At 41.0% G+C, this 17,708-nt stretch overlaps 1 protein-coding gene across 1 annotated transcript in view; it reads left to right on the forward strand.

Moving 5' to 3' along the window:
• The window catches only part of cfap74 (cilia and flagella associated protein 74), a 240,871-nt gene that overhangs the window by 105,011 nt on the left and 118,152 nt on the right, over nt 1–17,708 (forward strand). Inside the window, exons 12-14 of the mRNA XM_078557686.1 lie at nt 5,076–5,234; nt 12,937–13,107; nt 15,887–16,005. Of these exons, the coding sequence (XP_078413812.1) occupies nt 5,076–5,234; nt 12,937–13,107; nt 15,887–16,005 (449 nt within the window). The remainder of the gene's footprint in view (nt 1–5,075; nt 5,235–12,936; nt 13,108–15,886; nt 16,006–17,708) is intronic.

Below are 17,708 nucleotides of genomic sequence, written 5' to 3' on the forward strand. Positions count from 1 at the left end.
TAATGTCTTTGATTATACCACGTTGTTGTTACAATTCTATTTAGCAACATATATGTCCAGATTTGTAAAGTTGCACATGCCACCTGACTATGATGAAAGAATTCTAACATTCTGCAAAACGCATTAAGCAAGAAGTTTCAATGTTGAATGCTGGGATAAAAAATATGACTCAAAATGATGACATAGGAATAAGATAAATGGACATATGAAGTGTCTGCTATATGTATATTTTTTCATAATGTGCACAGATACAATGGGCTACATATAGGTTATCTTCCGGAGATATTGGGTAATACTTTTATATTAAGTATATATGTAATTGAAAAACTGGCTTGTGTGTAATGAGTGACATTGCAAGGTGTCATTGTCATCAACCTTTCTAATTAAGAGGTAGTGGCTATGCAGAAAATCCTTTCAAAGTAAATTGATGTAGCAATTTGCTGAAGGCTATAAATGGAACTAAAAAATGCAGTGTACATTTTCTGTCAGTAATTCTGAGGCTGGCGATGCGATAAACTAGTTTTTCATATCATGCTTTTCAGTTAGTGCTGTGATCTATTCAAATGGAAACATTTCAACTCACTGTACATCTCCTGTGGTATTACTTGTGGAACACGTAATGGAACTTTGGGTGTAAACAGGGGATGTGTGCCTGAGGCTTGGCAGGGAATGAACAGGAGGCAGAAGCCAAGCTTCCTAATTCAGCAGAATTGCAGAATAACAAGGTCTTAGCAGAAAGTAGGTCACAGTGGAGTAGTGCTGGTAACAATGGTGTTAAGAAAATACAATGGGTGCCTGTGAAAGCAACAGTAGCTCGGCTTTGGAAGTAAGGAAGTATACCTATATTTTTCTGTTTGATGAAGCACTGTAGTGCATGTACTGTTATGGGATCTCAAAGAGATTTGATTATTTTTCCACCCAATACTTGATTGCAAAGCCAATCAAATGGGGATTTTTTTTCTTTCCTAGTGTATCATTGGTTCATTTTCATATTGGTACATGGGAATTGATTTTTAATTTGCTATCCAGGCAAAAACTATCCTAGAGACTCGATTAGAAATTGGACACGTGAGCCGACTGTTATTAAGTCAGATCTGTTGCAGGTAACTGCTTTCATTCAGTGGGGATAGTTACTCTTTTAAGCAGTTTGGTTGCCCGCTTTCTTAAGAAAGTTGACTCCTACTGTCCCATATTTGCTAATGTGGGAGCAGGACCTGAGAGCAAAACAATGAATTTCCATTGTGATCTAGATTGGATTTCCATGTTGCACCTAGACCTTTAATCTTTCCAAAATGTATTTATTTCACATTGTTTTGTACGATGAATAAAATGCATTATTCCACAGCAGGTTAACATTGAGTGTAATGGTACAATTGGAGTGTCATGGTACAATTTGAGCTTGTTATAGACAAAGAAGTAGTCAAGTTGCAGAAAAATGTTTTGGATTGGGGGAGAGCGGATTTTAGTAAAATAAGGCAGGATCTGGCCAAGGGAGACTGGGAACAGCTACTTGTGGGGAAATCTACAGAAGAGCAATGGGGGGCATTCAAAAAGGAAATGGGGAGGGTACAGGCTCAACATGTCCCCTCTAGAGTGATAGGAAGGAGTAACAAACCCAGAGAACCATGGATGACCAGAGATATTCAGGATACGATGAGAAGGAAAAGAGAAGCTTTTAGCAGGTACAAGGGGAGCAAATCAGCGGAGGCATTAGTGGAGGGTGGAAAGTGCAGGGTGGAGCTTAAGAAAGCAATTAGGAGAGCAAAGAGGGGATATGAGAAAGCTCTGGCTGGTAAAAGTAGGGAAAATCCCAAGATATTCTATAAGTATGTCAATCGGAAGAGGATAACCAGGGAAAGAGTAGGGTCCATTAGTGACCACGGGGGCAATCTATGGGTGGAGCCAGAGGACATTGGTAGAGTGTTGAATGAATACTTCACATCCGTCTTCACCCAAGAAAATGAGGATGAAGGTATCGAACTCGGGGAGAGAGACTGCGAGGTTCTTGAGCAAATTAATATAGGGAGTGACAAGGTATAGGAGGTGTTGGCAGGCTTAAAAGTGAACAGATCTCCAGGTCTAGATGATTTGTGTCCCAGACTGCTGAGGGAGGCAAGAGAGGAGATCGCAGGGGCTCTGACCCAAATTTTTATTTCCTCTCTAGGCCACGGGGGAGGTGCCAGAGGACTGGAGAACAGCTAATGTGGTTCCGCTATTTAAGAAGGGTTGTAGAGATAAGCCAGGGAACTACAGGCCAGTGAGTCTCACGTCAGTGGTAGGGAAACTATTGGAGAAAACTCTGAAGGAGAGAATCTATCTCCACTTGGAGAGGCAAGGTTTGATCAGGGATAGTCAGCATGGCTTTGTCAGAGGGAGGTCATACCTAACAAATTTGATTGAATTTTTTGAGGAGGTGACCAGGTGTGTAGATGAGAGTAGTGCAGTTGATGTAGTTTATATGGATTTCAGCAAAGCCTTTGACAAGGTCCCACATGGGAGACTTATAAAGAAGGCAAAGGCATATGGGATACAGGGTAATTTGATAAGGTGGATTCAAAATTGGCTTAGTTGTAGGAGGCAGAGGGTGATGACAGAAGGATGCTTTAGTGACTGGAAGCCAGTGTCCAGTGGCATACCACAGGGATCTGTGCTGGGTCCCCTATTATTTGTCATTTATATAAACGACACAGATGACTATGGGCAGAATTTTGCCTTTGGATGGCGGGCGGGCCCCACCGGCTCGGCGGCGGGCGGACAGTCAACCCCCGCCACCGAAACGGGGCCCACCGCCATTTTGAGTGGGCGAGCCAATTAAGGCCCGCCCAGCAGCCTGCCCGACGGGAAGCGCTATGCGCTCCCTGTGCGGGGGTGGGGGGGGGAATCCCCAGCTGTCAAAGTGCGTACTGCTCCCTGAGACCAAGTGTTGTTACAGGGAGATTAGTGACAGGTATGAAAAGTCAAAAAATAGAAAAATTAAAAATTTATTAACATGTCCCCATCATGTGACAGTGTCACGCGAGATGGGACATGTTAATAAAAATGACATAAACATTATTAAACTTTTTAAAAACGGACATGAAACCTCATCCCGCCAGTGGATGATGCTTCATGTATTATCAGGAGCCCGCTGGGGCTCCTGGCCTGCCCGCCAGCCTGAAGGTTGGACGGTCAGGTCTTTAATTATCTTAATTAGCCTATCAATGGCCTCAATTGGCTATTGACAGGTTGGCGGGCGGACAGCTGATTTCGCTGTCCGCCCGCCTTCCTAAAAATTTAAAAGGACCGGGATGACGTCGGGGGTTCCTCCTGACGTCATCCCGCGTCGTTTTCCCGTCGGCGAGCAGGCCCCGCCCCCAAATCGCCGACGGGAAAATTCAGGCCTATGTGGGGGGTAGGATTAGTAAGTTTACGGATGACACAAAGATTGGCCAGGTGGTTAACAGCGAGGTTGAGTGTCTTGGGCTACAGGAAGATATAGACGGGATGGTCAAATGGGCAGAAAAGTGGCAGATGGAATTTAACCCTGAAAAGTGTGAGGTGATACACTTTGGAAGGAGCAATTTGACAAAGAAGTATTCAATGAACGGCATGACACTAGGAAGTTCTGAGGAACAAAGGGACCTTGGCTTGTGTGTCCATAGATCGCTGAAGGTGGAGGGGCATGTTAGTGGGGTGGTGAAAAAGGCATATGGGACACTTGCCTTTATCAATCGAGGTATAGATTATAAAAGTAGGGAGATCATGTTGGAGTTGTATAGAACCTTGGTGAGGCCACAGCTGGAGTACTGTGTGCAGTTCTGGTCGCCACATTATAGGAAGGAGGTGATTGCACTGGAGGGGGTGCAGAGGAGATTCACCAGGATGTTGCCTGGGATGAAACATTTAAGTTATGAAGAGACTTGGGTTGTTTTCATTGGAGCAGAGAAGACTGAGGGGCGACCTGATCGAGGTGTACAAGATTATGAGGGGCATGGACAGGGTGGACAGGGAGCAGCTGTTCCCCTCCCCTTTGTTGAAGGGTCAGTCACGAGGGGACACAAGTTCAAGGTGACGGGCAGGAGGTTTAGGGGGAATGTGAGGAAAAACTTTTTTACCCAGAGGGTGGTGACAGTCTGGAATGTGCTGCCTGGGAGGGTGGTGGAGGCGGGTTGCCTCACATCCTTTAAAAAGTAGCTGGATGAGCACTTGGCACGCCATAACATTCAAGGCTATGGACCAAGTGCTGGTAAGTGGGGTTAGGTAGGTAGGTCAGATGTTTCTCACGTGTCGGTGCAGACTCAATGGGCTGAAGGGTCTCTTCTGCACTGTGTGATTCTTTGATTCTGTAATGAAAGTCATTTGGAACAGTAAATCCAACCCCTGCTTGGGTACAGTTACGAACATATGAGCAAGGAACAGCAGTAGGCCATTCGGCCCCTTGAGCCTTCCCCGCCAATCAATAAAATCATGGCTGATCTGATAGTAACCTTAAATCTGCATCCCACCTACCCCCGATAACTTGTCACCCCCCCACCCTTGCTTACCGAGAATCTATCTACCTCTGCCTTAAAATTATTCAAAGACTCTGCTTCCACTGCCTTGTCAGGAAGAGAGTTCCAAAGACTCACTATCTGAGAGAAAACATTTCGCGTCATCTCTGTTTTAAATGGCGACCCCTTATTTTTAAACAGTGACCCCTAGTTCTAGATTCTTCCGCAACAGGTAACGTCCTCTCCACGTCCACCCTCTCAAGAGCCCTCAGGATCTTATATGTTTCAATCAAACACACAAATAAAGAACACGATCGCTGGCACAGGAAGGAGTTTTATTTCGTTTAAGAAGATTGGTTCATTCTGCTATCTCCTTCCAATAGATTAATAGTTCAGCATCAGTCTGGCTGGAGCAGCTAACCAATTTTAGGCAAACTTCTGCTCAAAAAGTATTTTAACAAAGCTCAGGTTTGGGTCCTGTTCGTGAAACATTGGCCCCAGAATTCCAAATCTTGACATTGATATTAAACCAATTAAAAAGTCAATGCTATATTTTAGTAAATTTTTTAATGCATATTTTGATAGATTTATTTCTTTCCCCTGCAGCAAGAATGGAGATCCCCATCACAAATATCGGCTGAAGAAACTGTGACAGAACAAATCCAAAATAATTTTACACAGGATGTCAGTGACCATGAGGAAGAAGAAAGTGTTAATCTGCCTGAATTTTCAGGGCTTTGGGATAAGAAGCATAAACTCAGCAAGGTATAAAGGAAAATAATTCAATCTAAAGGATACAATTAAAAAGTGGGTGCAAGAACAGAGTGGCTTGGGAATATATGTGCACAAATGGTTGAAGGTGGCAGGGTTAAAAGGCATACGGGATTCAGGACTTTATAACTAGAGGCATAGAGTACAAAAACAAGGAAGTTATGATGAACATTTATAAAACACAGGTTTTACCTCAGCTGGAGTATTTTGTCCAATTCTGGCCAATGTACTTTGGGAAGGATGTGAAGTTTTTGGAGAGGGGGCAGAAAAGATTTATGAGAATGACTCCAGGATTGAGGGATTTCAATGACATGGACAGATTGGAGAATCTGGAATTGTTCTCCTTAGAGACGAGAAGGTTTAGGGGAGACTTGATAGAGGTGTTCAAAATCATGAATGGCCTAGACAGAGTAGATAGGGAGAAACTGGCGGGAAGGTCACAAACCAGAGAACACCGATTTAAAGTGTTTGGCAAAAGAACCAATGGTGATTTTAGGAAGAAATGTTTTTACGCAGTGAGCGGTTACAATCTAGAAAGCAATGTTTGCAAGTGTGGTGGAGGCAGATACAATCATGGGTTTCAAAAGGAAATTGGATAGTACCTGAAGAGTTAAGATTTACAGGGCTACAGGGAAAGTGAGGGGAAGTTGCTCTCGCAGAGACTTGGCATGGACATAATGGGCTGAATGGCCTCCTTCTGTACTATCACCATTGTATAATTCTAAATATGCAGGAGATGCAGATTATACATTGAATTTTATTGTTACAGACAGGGGAGAGATGCAAACTGAACTCCTTTACTTTCTTTGCCATCTGTCTGTAAGCAGAGGTGTTTTAATTTTTGAAATAGACTGTGACATGTTTACCCCAACCCTCTGTTTGTGAAGTCAATTTTAAAGTGACTCACAGCAAACTCTCTTTATGGTGAAATCAGAAGTATTATTTATTCATACATTCAAATGCTGGGGGTAATTGTCACAACTACATACACACACAGAAGCAGGAGATGGGAAAGAAACATGTTTTACAACCAGGAATAATGTAGAACAAAAATAAAACAAAGATAGGGATATTAATTCACATGAATGTTAGAGTCCAAAATGTCAGAGTCCAGTGAGGGTTCCTTCACGTAGGAGTTAAAGTTCAGGTGTATTCAGCTGGCCGAAAGCAGGAGCTGCCGAATTCCTTCAAAGTTGGTGATGATGCAGCAAGATGAGATTGGAATACAGAGACTTGGTCCACTTCGAGGAGGTTTAGACTTGAGGCAGGCTTTTGGTCAGCCTGGAGTCTTGCTTTAGTGTTGACAGGCTGGATGTTAACCACAGACGGCCCTGGGAGTCCAGGAATGTAACATTAAAACTTTCCAAAGGCAAAAGGAGCTTAGTCCATGTGGTGTTTCCCATTGATGAGGCAGTTTCAGGTTAACAATCAGTTTCTATGCCTCTGGTCAAAATCTATTGTTCACCTTAGGAAATAGATGGTGGCTATTAGTGCCTCCGCAGGTATAAGGAGTTTCGATGGCCCTCTCTTTGTTACAAGTCCAGGCCAGGCTGGGAAGATGGGCTGTCTGCTGCTCCCTTGTTATAATGGCTCCATACAGTGATATGTGTGAGATTCTTTGAGGATGAGGGTTGAGCTGTGTCCTGTAATTACTGTTGGAAGTTTCCAGAACTATAGCCAACTTGCAAATCATGTGACTTGTAGCAACCATGTTTTTGATCCAGCAAATTCTATTTTTAAATAAGCAGAAAGTAGGGTTTTATTTGCAAAGTTTTTGATCTCTTGTCTTATGGACATGACATTATGCAAAATAATTTTTGAACAGCATTTGAAGAAGTAAATTGAATGCTCTGGTTTATTCAAAGTACTATGGACTCCTGATCATTTAAAATAGAAAACGATAATAGGAGAAATTTTAAATTTCCTCACCAGCGAGGTGGCAGTCTAGATTTGTTGGAGACAGGAACCAGAACAGAAGAAGCCTAAAGAGCTAGGTGTCCTTAAGAACAATGTTGTTTCTCTGTGAGTCAGATGTGCTGTCCTGGGTCTTACAAGGAAACCTTGGCCCCTGGCGTGGAAACTGATTTGAGATGTAATGAACCAGTAGTTTTATACATAGCTTGAATAGATTAATAAATATTAGGCAATTAGAAGAAAAAATCCTCCTGAATGTGCCTGTCACTCTGGGGAATATCCTGTCATGAGCTGCACCAATCTTGAAGGCAATGTGAAATTGGGAGACAGGAATGTGTTCAATATCCATGACTGCTATTAATAGGACATTGACTGTTAGGCTTGTGTTGATAATTGAATGCTCCATGGAGTGTGAATGTAATTTCTTATTTATATTCAGAAAATAAATATATATTGAAAGTTAAAATTAAATTGCTAATGTTCCAAAAGCCTTTTCACTGTACTGTCTAAGGAAAGCTCAAAATGCCTAAAAATGTGTTCAGATAACTAAACTATGACGAGAAGTCACATTTTTATAGCATTTTTAACAGAGAGATATCCCAAGGCACTTCAACAGGGTCAAAATTAAGAAAAGAAAGACTTGCATTTATAGAGCGCTTTTCATGACCACCTGATGTGTCAAGGCGCTTTACAGCCAGTGAAGTACTTTTTGAAGTGTAGCCACTATTGTAATGTAGGAGACAAATCAATCAACTTGTGCTCAGCAAACTCACAAAAACACCAGAGGCAGAATTTTCCGGTTGGCATGCAGGGGCGGGCCCGACATGCTGACGGGTAAAATGACGCACGACGATGTCGGGCGTGCGTCCCGAAGTCATCACGCGCCATTGCGATATTTCGTTCGGTGGGCACGCACCGGAGTTGGCTGCACGCCCGCCGAAATGTAAACGATCTATTAAGGCCATTAAGAAATCAATTGAGCCATTTGAGAACACTGCCCGTCCAACCTTAAAGTTGGCGGGCAGGTGGAAAGCCCAAGTGGCCTTTGCCTTTTTCAGGAAACCTCACCCACGAGCGGGATGAGGTTTCCTGAAACTTCTATTAAATAAATTAATTAATTTCCACAAATATAAAAACACAGTCACATTAATTGGCCCGCCCGCATAAAATGGCAGTGCGGAGCCAATCGGCTTCATGCCCAGCCTGCTCGCCATTGGAAAAATCCTGGCCCAGATAATCCGTTTTGAGATTTTTATTGGGGCATCAATATATTGGCCAAGGCACAGAGAGAACACCCCTGCTCTTCTTTGAAATAGTGCCGTGGGATCTTTTACATGCACCCGAGCAGGCAGATGGGGTTCGGTTTAACGCTTCATCAGAGAGACGGCACAGGAGTGAATGTTGTGTTTTTGTTCGTGGCCAAGCCCTGGAGTAGGAATTGAACCCAGAACCTTGTTATTCAGAGATGAGTATGCTTCCACCTGAGCTACGACTGACATAAAAAAAATAGATGTTGTCTTGTGATAGAGAAGTAGGAGATGACAGAAAGCTTGGTCAGAAAGAGAAATTTTAAAGGCAGTGAGTGAGGTGGAAAGATTTAGAAAGGCAATTCCAGAGAGTATGGCCAAGGTAGCTGAAGGTTCCACCAGCTGCCATGGTGGGAATTGAACCCATGTCCCCAGCAGATTAGATGGGCCTCTAGATTCCTAGTCCAGTGCCATTACCACTACGTAATCATCTCCCCTCAATATCAATGGTAGTGTGAATGTCAGGGTCTGACAATCAAAATGTGTGGGGCACCAGGTGTACAAGGGTGGAGGAGTTCGTGAAGGTAGGGTGAGCAAGGGCAAAGGATAGATTTTAAAGTAAAGAAATGAATTGGATGGGGTGGAAATCGAAATAAAGAGGGTGGAGGGAGATGGGAAAGACATTACGGAGTGACTAGACAATGCATAAGAAGGTGCAACTTGAAGGTGGTTAAGAGCAAAAAGAAACAGGAGATAGTGGTGGAGGCAGCTGCTCAAATAATCTCAGCAAAAGTCAAAGATATCCATGAGCTCTTTGCACTATGCGTTGGCAGTGAGGGTGGAGAGAGGAGAAAAAGAGATTTGAGGATGATGTTTGACAGAGAGAAAAGAAATCCTGGGTTATCATTGCCTTCCAGGATAAACCTGGAATAATAGAAGGATTTGGCTGATGTGAACGTGGCTGTCAAAGCTTAATGTTGTAAAGCCAGACATGGCATTGAATGACAAGGCCACTTTGTGCACTTTGCTCTAAAGCTGTGCCTGATATTGAAGATGGCTTTATTTAACTATTGGGTTGAAACCACTGGTTGAGTTTTAAAAGACTGAAATATCACTCCAGAGACTTTTACAGTCACAGCACATAAGCAGTTAAACACTCACTGAATTGGCAAGCATATACTTTAAAAAAACCCTTCTGCGGTTATTCGAAGAGAGAGAAAAGAAGAAAGCCAGTCTATCCTTCCTCACCTGATCGTAACAATTTAATGCACTCAATTCTTGTCCCTCAGACTTAAGGCATTGAATGTGAGAGCAGTACTGGAAAATGACAGGAGTGGGATTCAGTGGAAACAAACTTGTTGAAAGGAGGGACAAGATCAGCACCAGCAACGGTGTCATAATGGGTGGGAATCTAGAGGAGATGGGAATTGATAATTTGAGAATTAATTTGTCAAGGATCTAGAACAAATCTTCAACCAAGGGCAGAGATTAAGGTTAGTGGGGTTAGAAGAAGGTGGGCTGGTGGGGGAGACAGATAAGAGAAAAGAGAATGTGGTCAGAAATGGCCTTGAAGGTGGACAAGGCACGTGAGATGATGGAGGGGATAAAAGTTAGATTGGGATATCGGCAGTTGAAATCATTGCTGGAGTTGTTTGGTGCAGATGTCAAGGGAGGAGACTACATATTTTACAAAATTTTTCACATTATTATGAAACCAGTGAAATCCAGTTCTCTACATTATACATATTACTAATATGAAGATGTTTATAATTTTCACTATTCAGAAGATGTTTATTGATTTAGACTGACTGGTTTAATTAACACTACTCATGAGGGCCTTTAAATCAAAAATGTCAACAGCCTTATTCATTTTAATAGCTTTTAAAATTAAATTGCTTGTATTTATTAAAACAGAACAACTAAGCTTGAAAGCATTGAGTGAGTAACATTTGATAGTTCCATTTTAAGCTCATTAAGAACTAAGCATCTGTCTTATTTTGATTTAATGTTTCTAGGATGCATTGGGAGAGGTCATGTGGCGCAGTGGCAGCGCCCCTACCACTGGGCCAGAACCTCCCAGTTTGATTCCCCCTCTGGGAATTGATGGTCTTGGAAGGTGTGTTCATAACATGGTCAAACAGGTTGATTATTAGCTTGTAAATCCTTCCAATACACCTGATGGCAGATGATGAGACCAGGAGTATTTCCTGGTCAGCCATACGACAGAAGGCAACAGCAAACCAATGCAGTACTTTACCAAGCACAAGCATGGACCAATCCAATGGAAGTCCAAGGTTACCAATGCCCTCTTAGGGCATGGTACCTGAAGGAGAAGGGTGCATTAACATGAAGATTCTGATATCAATTGACATTTACAATAAATCTGCCTATACTACCAGATGCTAATATATTTTCTAAATAAGCAATTCATGTACTTATATATACTAATAACGAACTACTGTTTGCTCCTTATGAGACATTTGACATGGTGAGGATAGAGGTGGAGCCGGGACCAAGACATATTGAGCTAAGGACTCCTGCTGTCCCCCTTCAGTTGCAACTGGCTGATTATGTTGCACAGTGAATGGAGTGTACCAGCTTCAACAAGAATCCATGGTTACCGCACCAGTGGAGGCCTGGCCAGGGAAATAGCCTGCATTCTTGAAGAATTAATTTTTTTAAAGTTCTTGAAATTTGGCCCCAAACCTGTAAAAAATGAATGGAACATTGGCAGGGTCACTATGGAGGCATGAGCATCCTCACTGCCATCCCAAGGCTGGAAGATGATGGAAGTTTCTGTGACCATGGGGCAGGTCAACGCCAGAAATGTTTACACTTGTTTGTCCCAAAATATTCTTCTTCTGATCTCTCAGAGTCAACGTGGAATGTCCCATTGGGCATGATCAGACAAAATTCAGGGCCAGATATTTACATTTTGGTTTGGTAAATCTTATACATCAGAATTTTTGTTCTAAACTAATAACTAATAAGCAGCCCATCAATTATATCATTAAGTACAGAATTTATGTTGCTTAGATAACCATGTTGGTTTTAAGTTAGGGCTATTCAATAATTAACAGCTTCAAGAGATTTATCCACTGTTGTGGTTGTTACCTCTGCAAACATTTTTCTGAATGATTCACCTGAAAAGTAGCGATAATTTGAAATCCACTCAATCTGAGAAGTTCTGTCTGAGAATCTGGTGCTCTGCATTTTTAATTGACTTGCTACTCAATACAGAACAAAGCCCTGTAATCTTTTTCTGAGTGGAACAGTAAATAGTTTTGACAGAAAATTTAAACAAATGCCTTTTTCTTTAAATAGTACGTTTGTAAAAGAACGCCTTTAGGCTCAGCCTGCCCAGTCTGAACTATTTGTGATTTTGGTAGAGTATGCAGAGCTGCCACTTGAATTATCATACTAGCTGGTGCTGTGTCCTACCATACTGATACTACTCGATGGGGTAGAAGGGAGGCACTAAAATTCTATTTTTCCAGTTGTCCAACGTTCTGTACTTATTATTTGTCATTTATTGTTGATTGAATATGGTAAAAGCAAATGCTACACAATAACCCATGCTACAGTTGACATGGGTTAAACAGGTTACAATAACATACTACTCCCATTGGGTAGAATTCATACTATTTGAGAGTGAAAACAACATTAACTGTGTTAAATTGAAAAGATTGACAGCAATGAAATCAGCATAAATGAGCTTCCACACTGTAAATGTTCTAATTCTAATCCAATAATTGGATTATTTTTATTTGTTTGTTTGGGATACAATTTAAAATGAAATTAAAATAATCTGCCTAATATCTCCTTATGTGGCTCAGTATCAATTTGTATGATAATGCCCCTGTGAAGTGCCATGTGACGTTTTACTGTGTTAAAGGCACTATATGAATAAAAGTTGATGTTTTAGTTGTAGATAAGTGAAAAATATTTTGCTAACTGCAGCATATGATGCTGAAGCTAGTTTTGATTTATTGCTGTGGCATGCTGATGTCTGTATACAGTAGGATGTCATTTATCCAAACTATTCAGCAAACACTTCAGTTTGGGCAAGCAAATCATTTATATAACATGTAACATATTAATTTTGATCTTGTACTTGTGACACAATATTAATTCAAAATGGAAACTGACATAACACATTTGATAAAATAATTAATACATTCTGGGTATGCTGGCAAGTCTATTGTGTTTAGTTACTTGATTAATTTAATAAATATGTTTCAGCTGATGTATGGGAATGATGCATCACAATTGAAGCAGTTGTTTATATTTTCAACATATCTTTTTGAAAAGCAGCCACATTCTCCAAACCCCTACCTACTCCTACCAGTACTTTCATGGTGGTTCTGTTGATTTTTGGGGAAATATATTGGTGTCAGCTGATTCTGGCCTTAAAGGTAAGATATTTTGAAAACTATATCAATGTGTAAGAAGGCTAGGGTGTGAGATATATATATAGGCTTATTTTTTTAAAGACTTTGTTACCATATGTTGGATTTATCTCCTGTGACATTAAGGATGAAACTGTCAGCAAACGTTTAGGAGCGGGTACTAGTAAAATGGAACAAGAGATTTTGGTACGACAGTTGGAAAAGCAAAGAAGTGGGATCGTCCAAAAACAAGTAGCAGCTGGTCGGGAATTCAAAGGCTGCCCTTTCTACAGCAAGCCAGATATTATTCACTTCCAGGTTGGTGTCATATAATCAATTCAAATTGTTGTTGGTTCTTTAAAATTTGTTAACGACAATTTTGAAAGTAAGATTATGCTTCATTAGCTTCCTACACATAGCCCGAAGAGAGGAACAGGTTATTACTGTAGAGATCTGTGGGTGAGACTCCTTTGTTTAAAATCTGAATGCATTTTTTGATGGTAAGGAGCCTGCTGCATAAACTAATCACCACCTCTTTTATTTGCTTTCACATCACAAAGGTGGGTCAATTCCATTATATAACCATTGATATTCGTCAACTTGAACCTTGGGCAAATACATGGCATATTCTTCCTCCTATCCTGAAATATAAAATGTTTTTAACAATAAATTCCTAATCCTAACCTCCTGGCACTCCTGATTCTCTTTCCCAATGTTCCCCTATTCAGTAAATCTCCCCCACAGTAAAGAATCATACAGCCCTTTACTGACTGCTGGTGCCCAGCACTGAAGTCTGATATACTTGCCGCACCATAAGACAATGTCAGAAATTGTCAATGAGCTGACCTTGCATTACTTGCCAAGATCAACCCAGTTCTGTGCAGGACTGCACAATGTCATGTTAGATAAATCATTTTAATGTTGGGCCTTTTTTTCCTGGAAGCCTGTTATGATATAGATGTATTTTGCTGTCTAAAAATTAATATCTTTTCAGTGCATTTAGCTCTCTAGTAACCTAAGGCAATAGATAACAATTATTAGGAAATAGAAAACATATTGTGATGAGCTTAACTCAGCATCCGCTTAGTGAATGTTGCCTTTAATTGTTTCCCCAATCCTGTTCATTTTGGTTTTCTTGTCTGTTTGTGTTGGCTGCCTTCTCTGGACTACCTGCTAATTTTGTTTATGCCTCCTCGCTGCTGGTAATCTTGTTCCTGTCTGTGTCCTCCTGCTGATTTTCCCTTTTCCAATTTCACCTCTCAGGCATTCCTGTTTCTTTCTGGTAATTTGACTGGTTCAGCGAGTTTCACAGCCTTTACCTTTGCATCTCATTCTCATAGATAATATCAATGCAGACAGGTTACTTAACTTTGAATTTGAGTGCAGAGCTAAAGAACATCAGTATAAAATTAATGACCTGTGAAAATATTTAGATTAAAATAATGTTTTATTCTATAGACTAGCGAATACGTGGAATAGGCTGCCAGTTAAAGCAGTTAATGCTGTAAAAGTGAACATCTCGCAAAATAATAGCTGCACAAAACATTCTGATACTTTAGCTTGTTGGGATTGTGAAAAGGTTATGCCACTAAGGGCACAATCAAAGATATATAAAAGTCACAGATCTGAAAAGCCGCCTCAACCTTGCAAATTTTACCCTGAAGTACAATTAATTCTCTCATCATGACATTGAATTGTATTTAGAATAACACCAATTTGCTTGTACTATGTTGCTTGGGAGACTATTCCAAACATTTATAACTCTGAGTAGGTTTCATCTGATATCTGTTCTAAATTTATTCTTCATTAATTTTCATTTATGTCCAGTGATCCTACATTCCTGATGCATTAGACAATAGTAACTTGGATTTATGGCCAAAAGTCTTAGCTTGGCGGGCGGGCGCCTGACCCAACCGAGTGTGAAATGACACGCGATGACGTTGACCGAGTGTGCTGACGTCATCACGCAGTCGCGCGATAGTTCAGTTGGCGGGCCAGCAGCATGCCCGCTGAGAATTAAAAGGGCCTATTAAAGCCATTAAGGTATCAATTTTTTACTGCTTGTTCAACCTAACAGTTGGTGGGCAGACGAAAAGGCCAAGCGGCCTTTGCATTTTTTTTTGGAAAGTTCATCCATGGGCAGGATGAGGTTTCCAAAAGCGAATGCAAACAAAATAAAAATTTTATTTTTTAATTAAAAACATGTCCCTGCTCATGTGATAGAGTCACATGAGGGGACATGTTTCATTACATTTTTCCGTGCTTTATTAATTTTTACAATATCTTCTTCATCTCCCTGAGGCAGCTCCGTGCCTCAGGGAGATTATACAGCAGTTCGCGTTAGGCCTGCTCGCCCTCCTCCCCCCGCCCGCACAGGCAGCGCTTAATGCTGCCGCTCGCGTATCACATTGGGTGGGCCTTAATTGGCTCACCAGCGTGAAATCGTGGTGCACTATCGATCGTGGGCAGCAGTCAGCTTCCCGACTCCCCTCACCCGCCCCTGCTGATCCTGCATGGCAAGGGCAAAATTCTGCCCTATGTGTGTGATATAGTACACATCCACCACATTTCACATATCTCACTGCAGCATCTGAACAAAAGGACTATCATTTCATGCTGGTTCTCCTAACATACAACTAGAAATTTGCAAACATCTGTTTATCTGCAAACTTCCTCATGAAAAACAATTCACATCTAATAGACGTAACAAGGAACCGCTAAGTGGCCTCAAGATAAGCCTGTATAAAGAAATTAGACTGTTTTACCTATTTCTTTTTCTGTTACCTCTTGTTCTGCTCAATCCTATTAAGCAACTGAAGGAATAGCATCCAGAAAGTTAAGCTGTCTTTTTGATTTACAGATGCAGACAGAACTGTGATATATTTCCAGCATCTTATGTTTTTTTTTCAGAATTCCAGCATTTGTATTTTTGATTTTGATTTTCTCTCCAATTTTTCCTTTGTCTGTCCTACTGATACTCTGGCACTGCATCCAGAAAGTCACCACCTTATTCTGTTCTGTTACAGCTCATTGTACAAAATGAATTGATGTCAAATGGTAACAATCATGTTATGCTGTAAACTGTTTGTGTTTTTAGAACTTTGATGTTGGGCAAACATACAAGCAAAGGGCAAAGCTGATAAATGCTTCATACGGTATCACTTTCTGCAGGCTGATTGCCATCAGTGATTGCTTGAAAGACTTCATTGAGGTTGAGTGAGTATTTTGTGAAAATTAGGAGAATATTTTATCACCATTAAAAAGATATTTGAAATTAAACTGCTAGGTTGAATCGTGATTAAAATAATAAAAATGTCTTTTTTGTCACCTCTGCCAAAGAAAGGAACATATGTTTTTATTTTTGACTGCATTTTCTTTGATTAATGAAATAAATGGTAAGGAGTTGTGTGATACATCCTGGTCATTCGTAAGGAACAAAGTTATGAGTGAATTATAATAAAAGCAAAATCACCACCATCAATACCCCTTCGACCTTTTGTTTATGACATCTTTTGCAATCTGTCCTTTGCCTTCACCTGTCACTGGCCTTCTATCCAGCTTCACCTGTCCCATCCCCCTTAAACAGTACAAAAACAAAAATACCTGGAAAAACTCAGCAGGTCTGGCAGCATCTGTGGAGAGGAGCACAGTTAACGTTTCGAGTCCGAATGACCCTTCAACATTTGCATTGTTCCAGTGAAGCTCAACGCAAACTGGAGGATCAGCACCTCATCTTCCGACTAGGCACTTTACAGCCTTCCGGACTGAATATTGAGTTCAACAATTTTAGATCATGAACTCTCTCCTCCATCCCCACCCCCTTTCCGATTTTCCCCCTCCTTTTTGTTTCTTCCAATAATTTATATAGATTTTTCTTTTCCCACCTACTTCCATTATTTTTAAGTGTATTTCCATCCATTGTTTTATCTCTACCTTTTAGCCTTTTTCGATCCCTTCCCCCCACCCCACCCCCACTAGGGCTATCTTGCTTATCCTGCTTTCTACCCTTAATTAGCACATTCCTTTAGATAATATCACCACCTTCAACACCTCTTTGTCCTTTTGTCTGTGACATCTTTTGGTTATCTCCACCTATCACTGGCCCTCTATCCGGATTTTCTTGTCCCCCCCCTCCCCTTAAACCAACTTATATTTCACATCTTTTCTATTTTTACTTAGTTCTGTTGAAGGGTCATTCGGACTCGAAACGTTAACTGTGTTCCTCTCCACAGATGCTGCCAGACCTGCTGAGTTTTTCCAGGTAGTTTTGTTTTTGTTTTGGATTTCCAGCATCCGCCGGTTTTTGCTTTTTTCCCCTTAAACAGTATATATTTCTACTTTTCTACTTCTCTTTAGCTCTGAAGAAGAGTCATACAGACTCGAAACGTTAACTCTGTCTTTCTCTCTGCAGATGCTGTCAGACCTGCTGAGTTTTTCCAGCATTTTTTGTTTTTGTATGAGTGAATTATGATCTGTTCTTCAGTTGAATAAGTCATATCGTACACCTAGTAATTCTGTTTATATTCAATTCAATGGATAAATAATTAAAATTTCAATGGTACTTGAATTCTTCCTCATTCCCTCAATGTCTACATAAAATTAACTTGGCATTATCCAAGCACTGGGACAAGAAAGGTATATAGTTGTAGATGTTAAATGTTGCTAACCACATTGAATTCAAATACAGAGACTTTAGTCCTGATTTTAACTCAGGGTGGAAGTTGGTGAGCGGGAGATGAGGCCTCAGCAGCACGAGGCCCAGGAACTTTTAACTCCAGTGCCCCAACTGCGTAGAGCCCATAAGTCTCCCACCTGAACCCATTGGGAAGCAACAGCTGGCTGCAAGTGGAAGAGTACTGTCAGCAAACTGGAGTCCCACACTTGGGACCTGAAGGAACGGTCCTTGCTGCTTAACTGGG

This window comes from Cetorhinus maximus, chromosome 15, assembly GCF_964194155.1.
Source record: "Cetorhinus maximus chromosome 15, sCetMax3.hap1.1, whole genome shotgun sequence".
Classification (NCBI taxonomy): domain Eukaryota; kingdom Metazoa; phylum Chordata; class Chondrichthyes; order Lamniformes; family Cetorhinidae; genus Cetorhinus; species Cetorhinus maximus.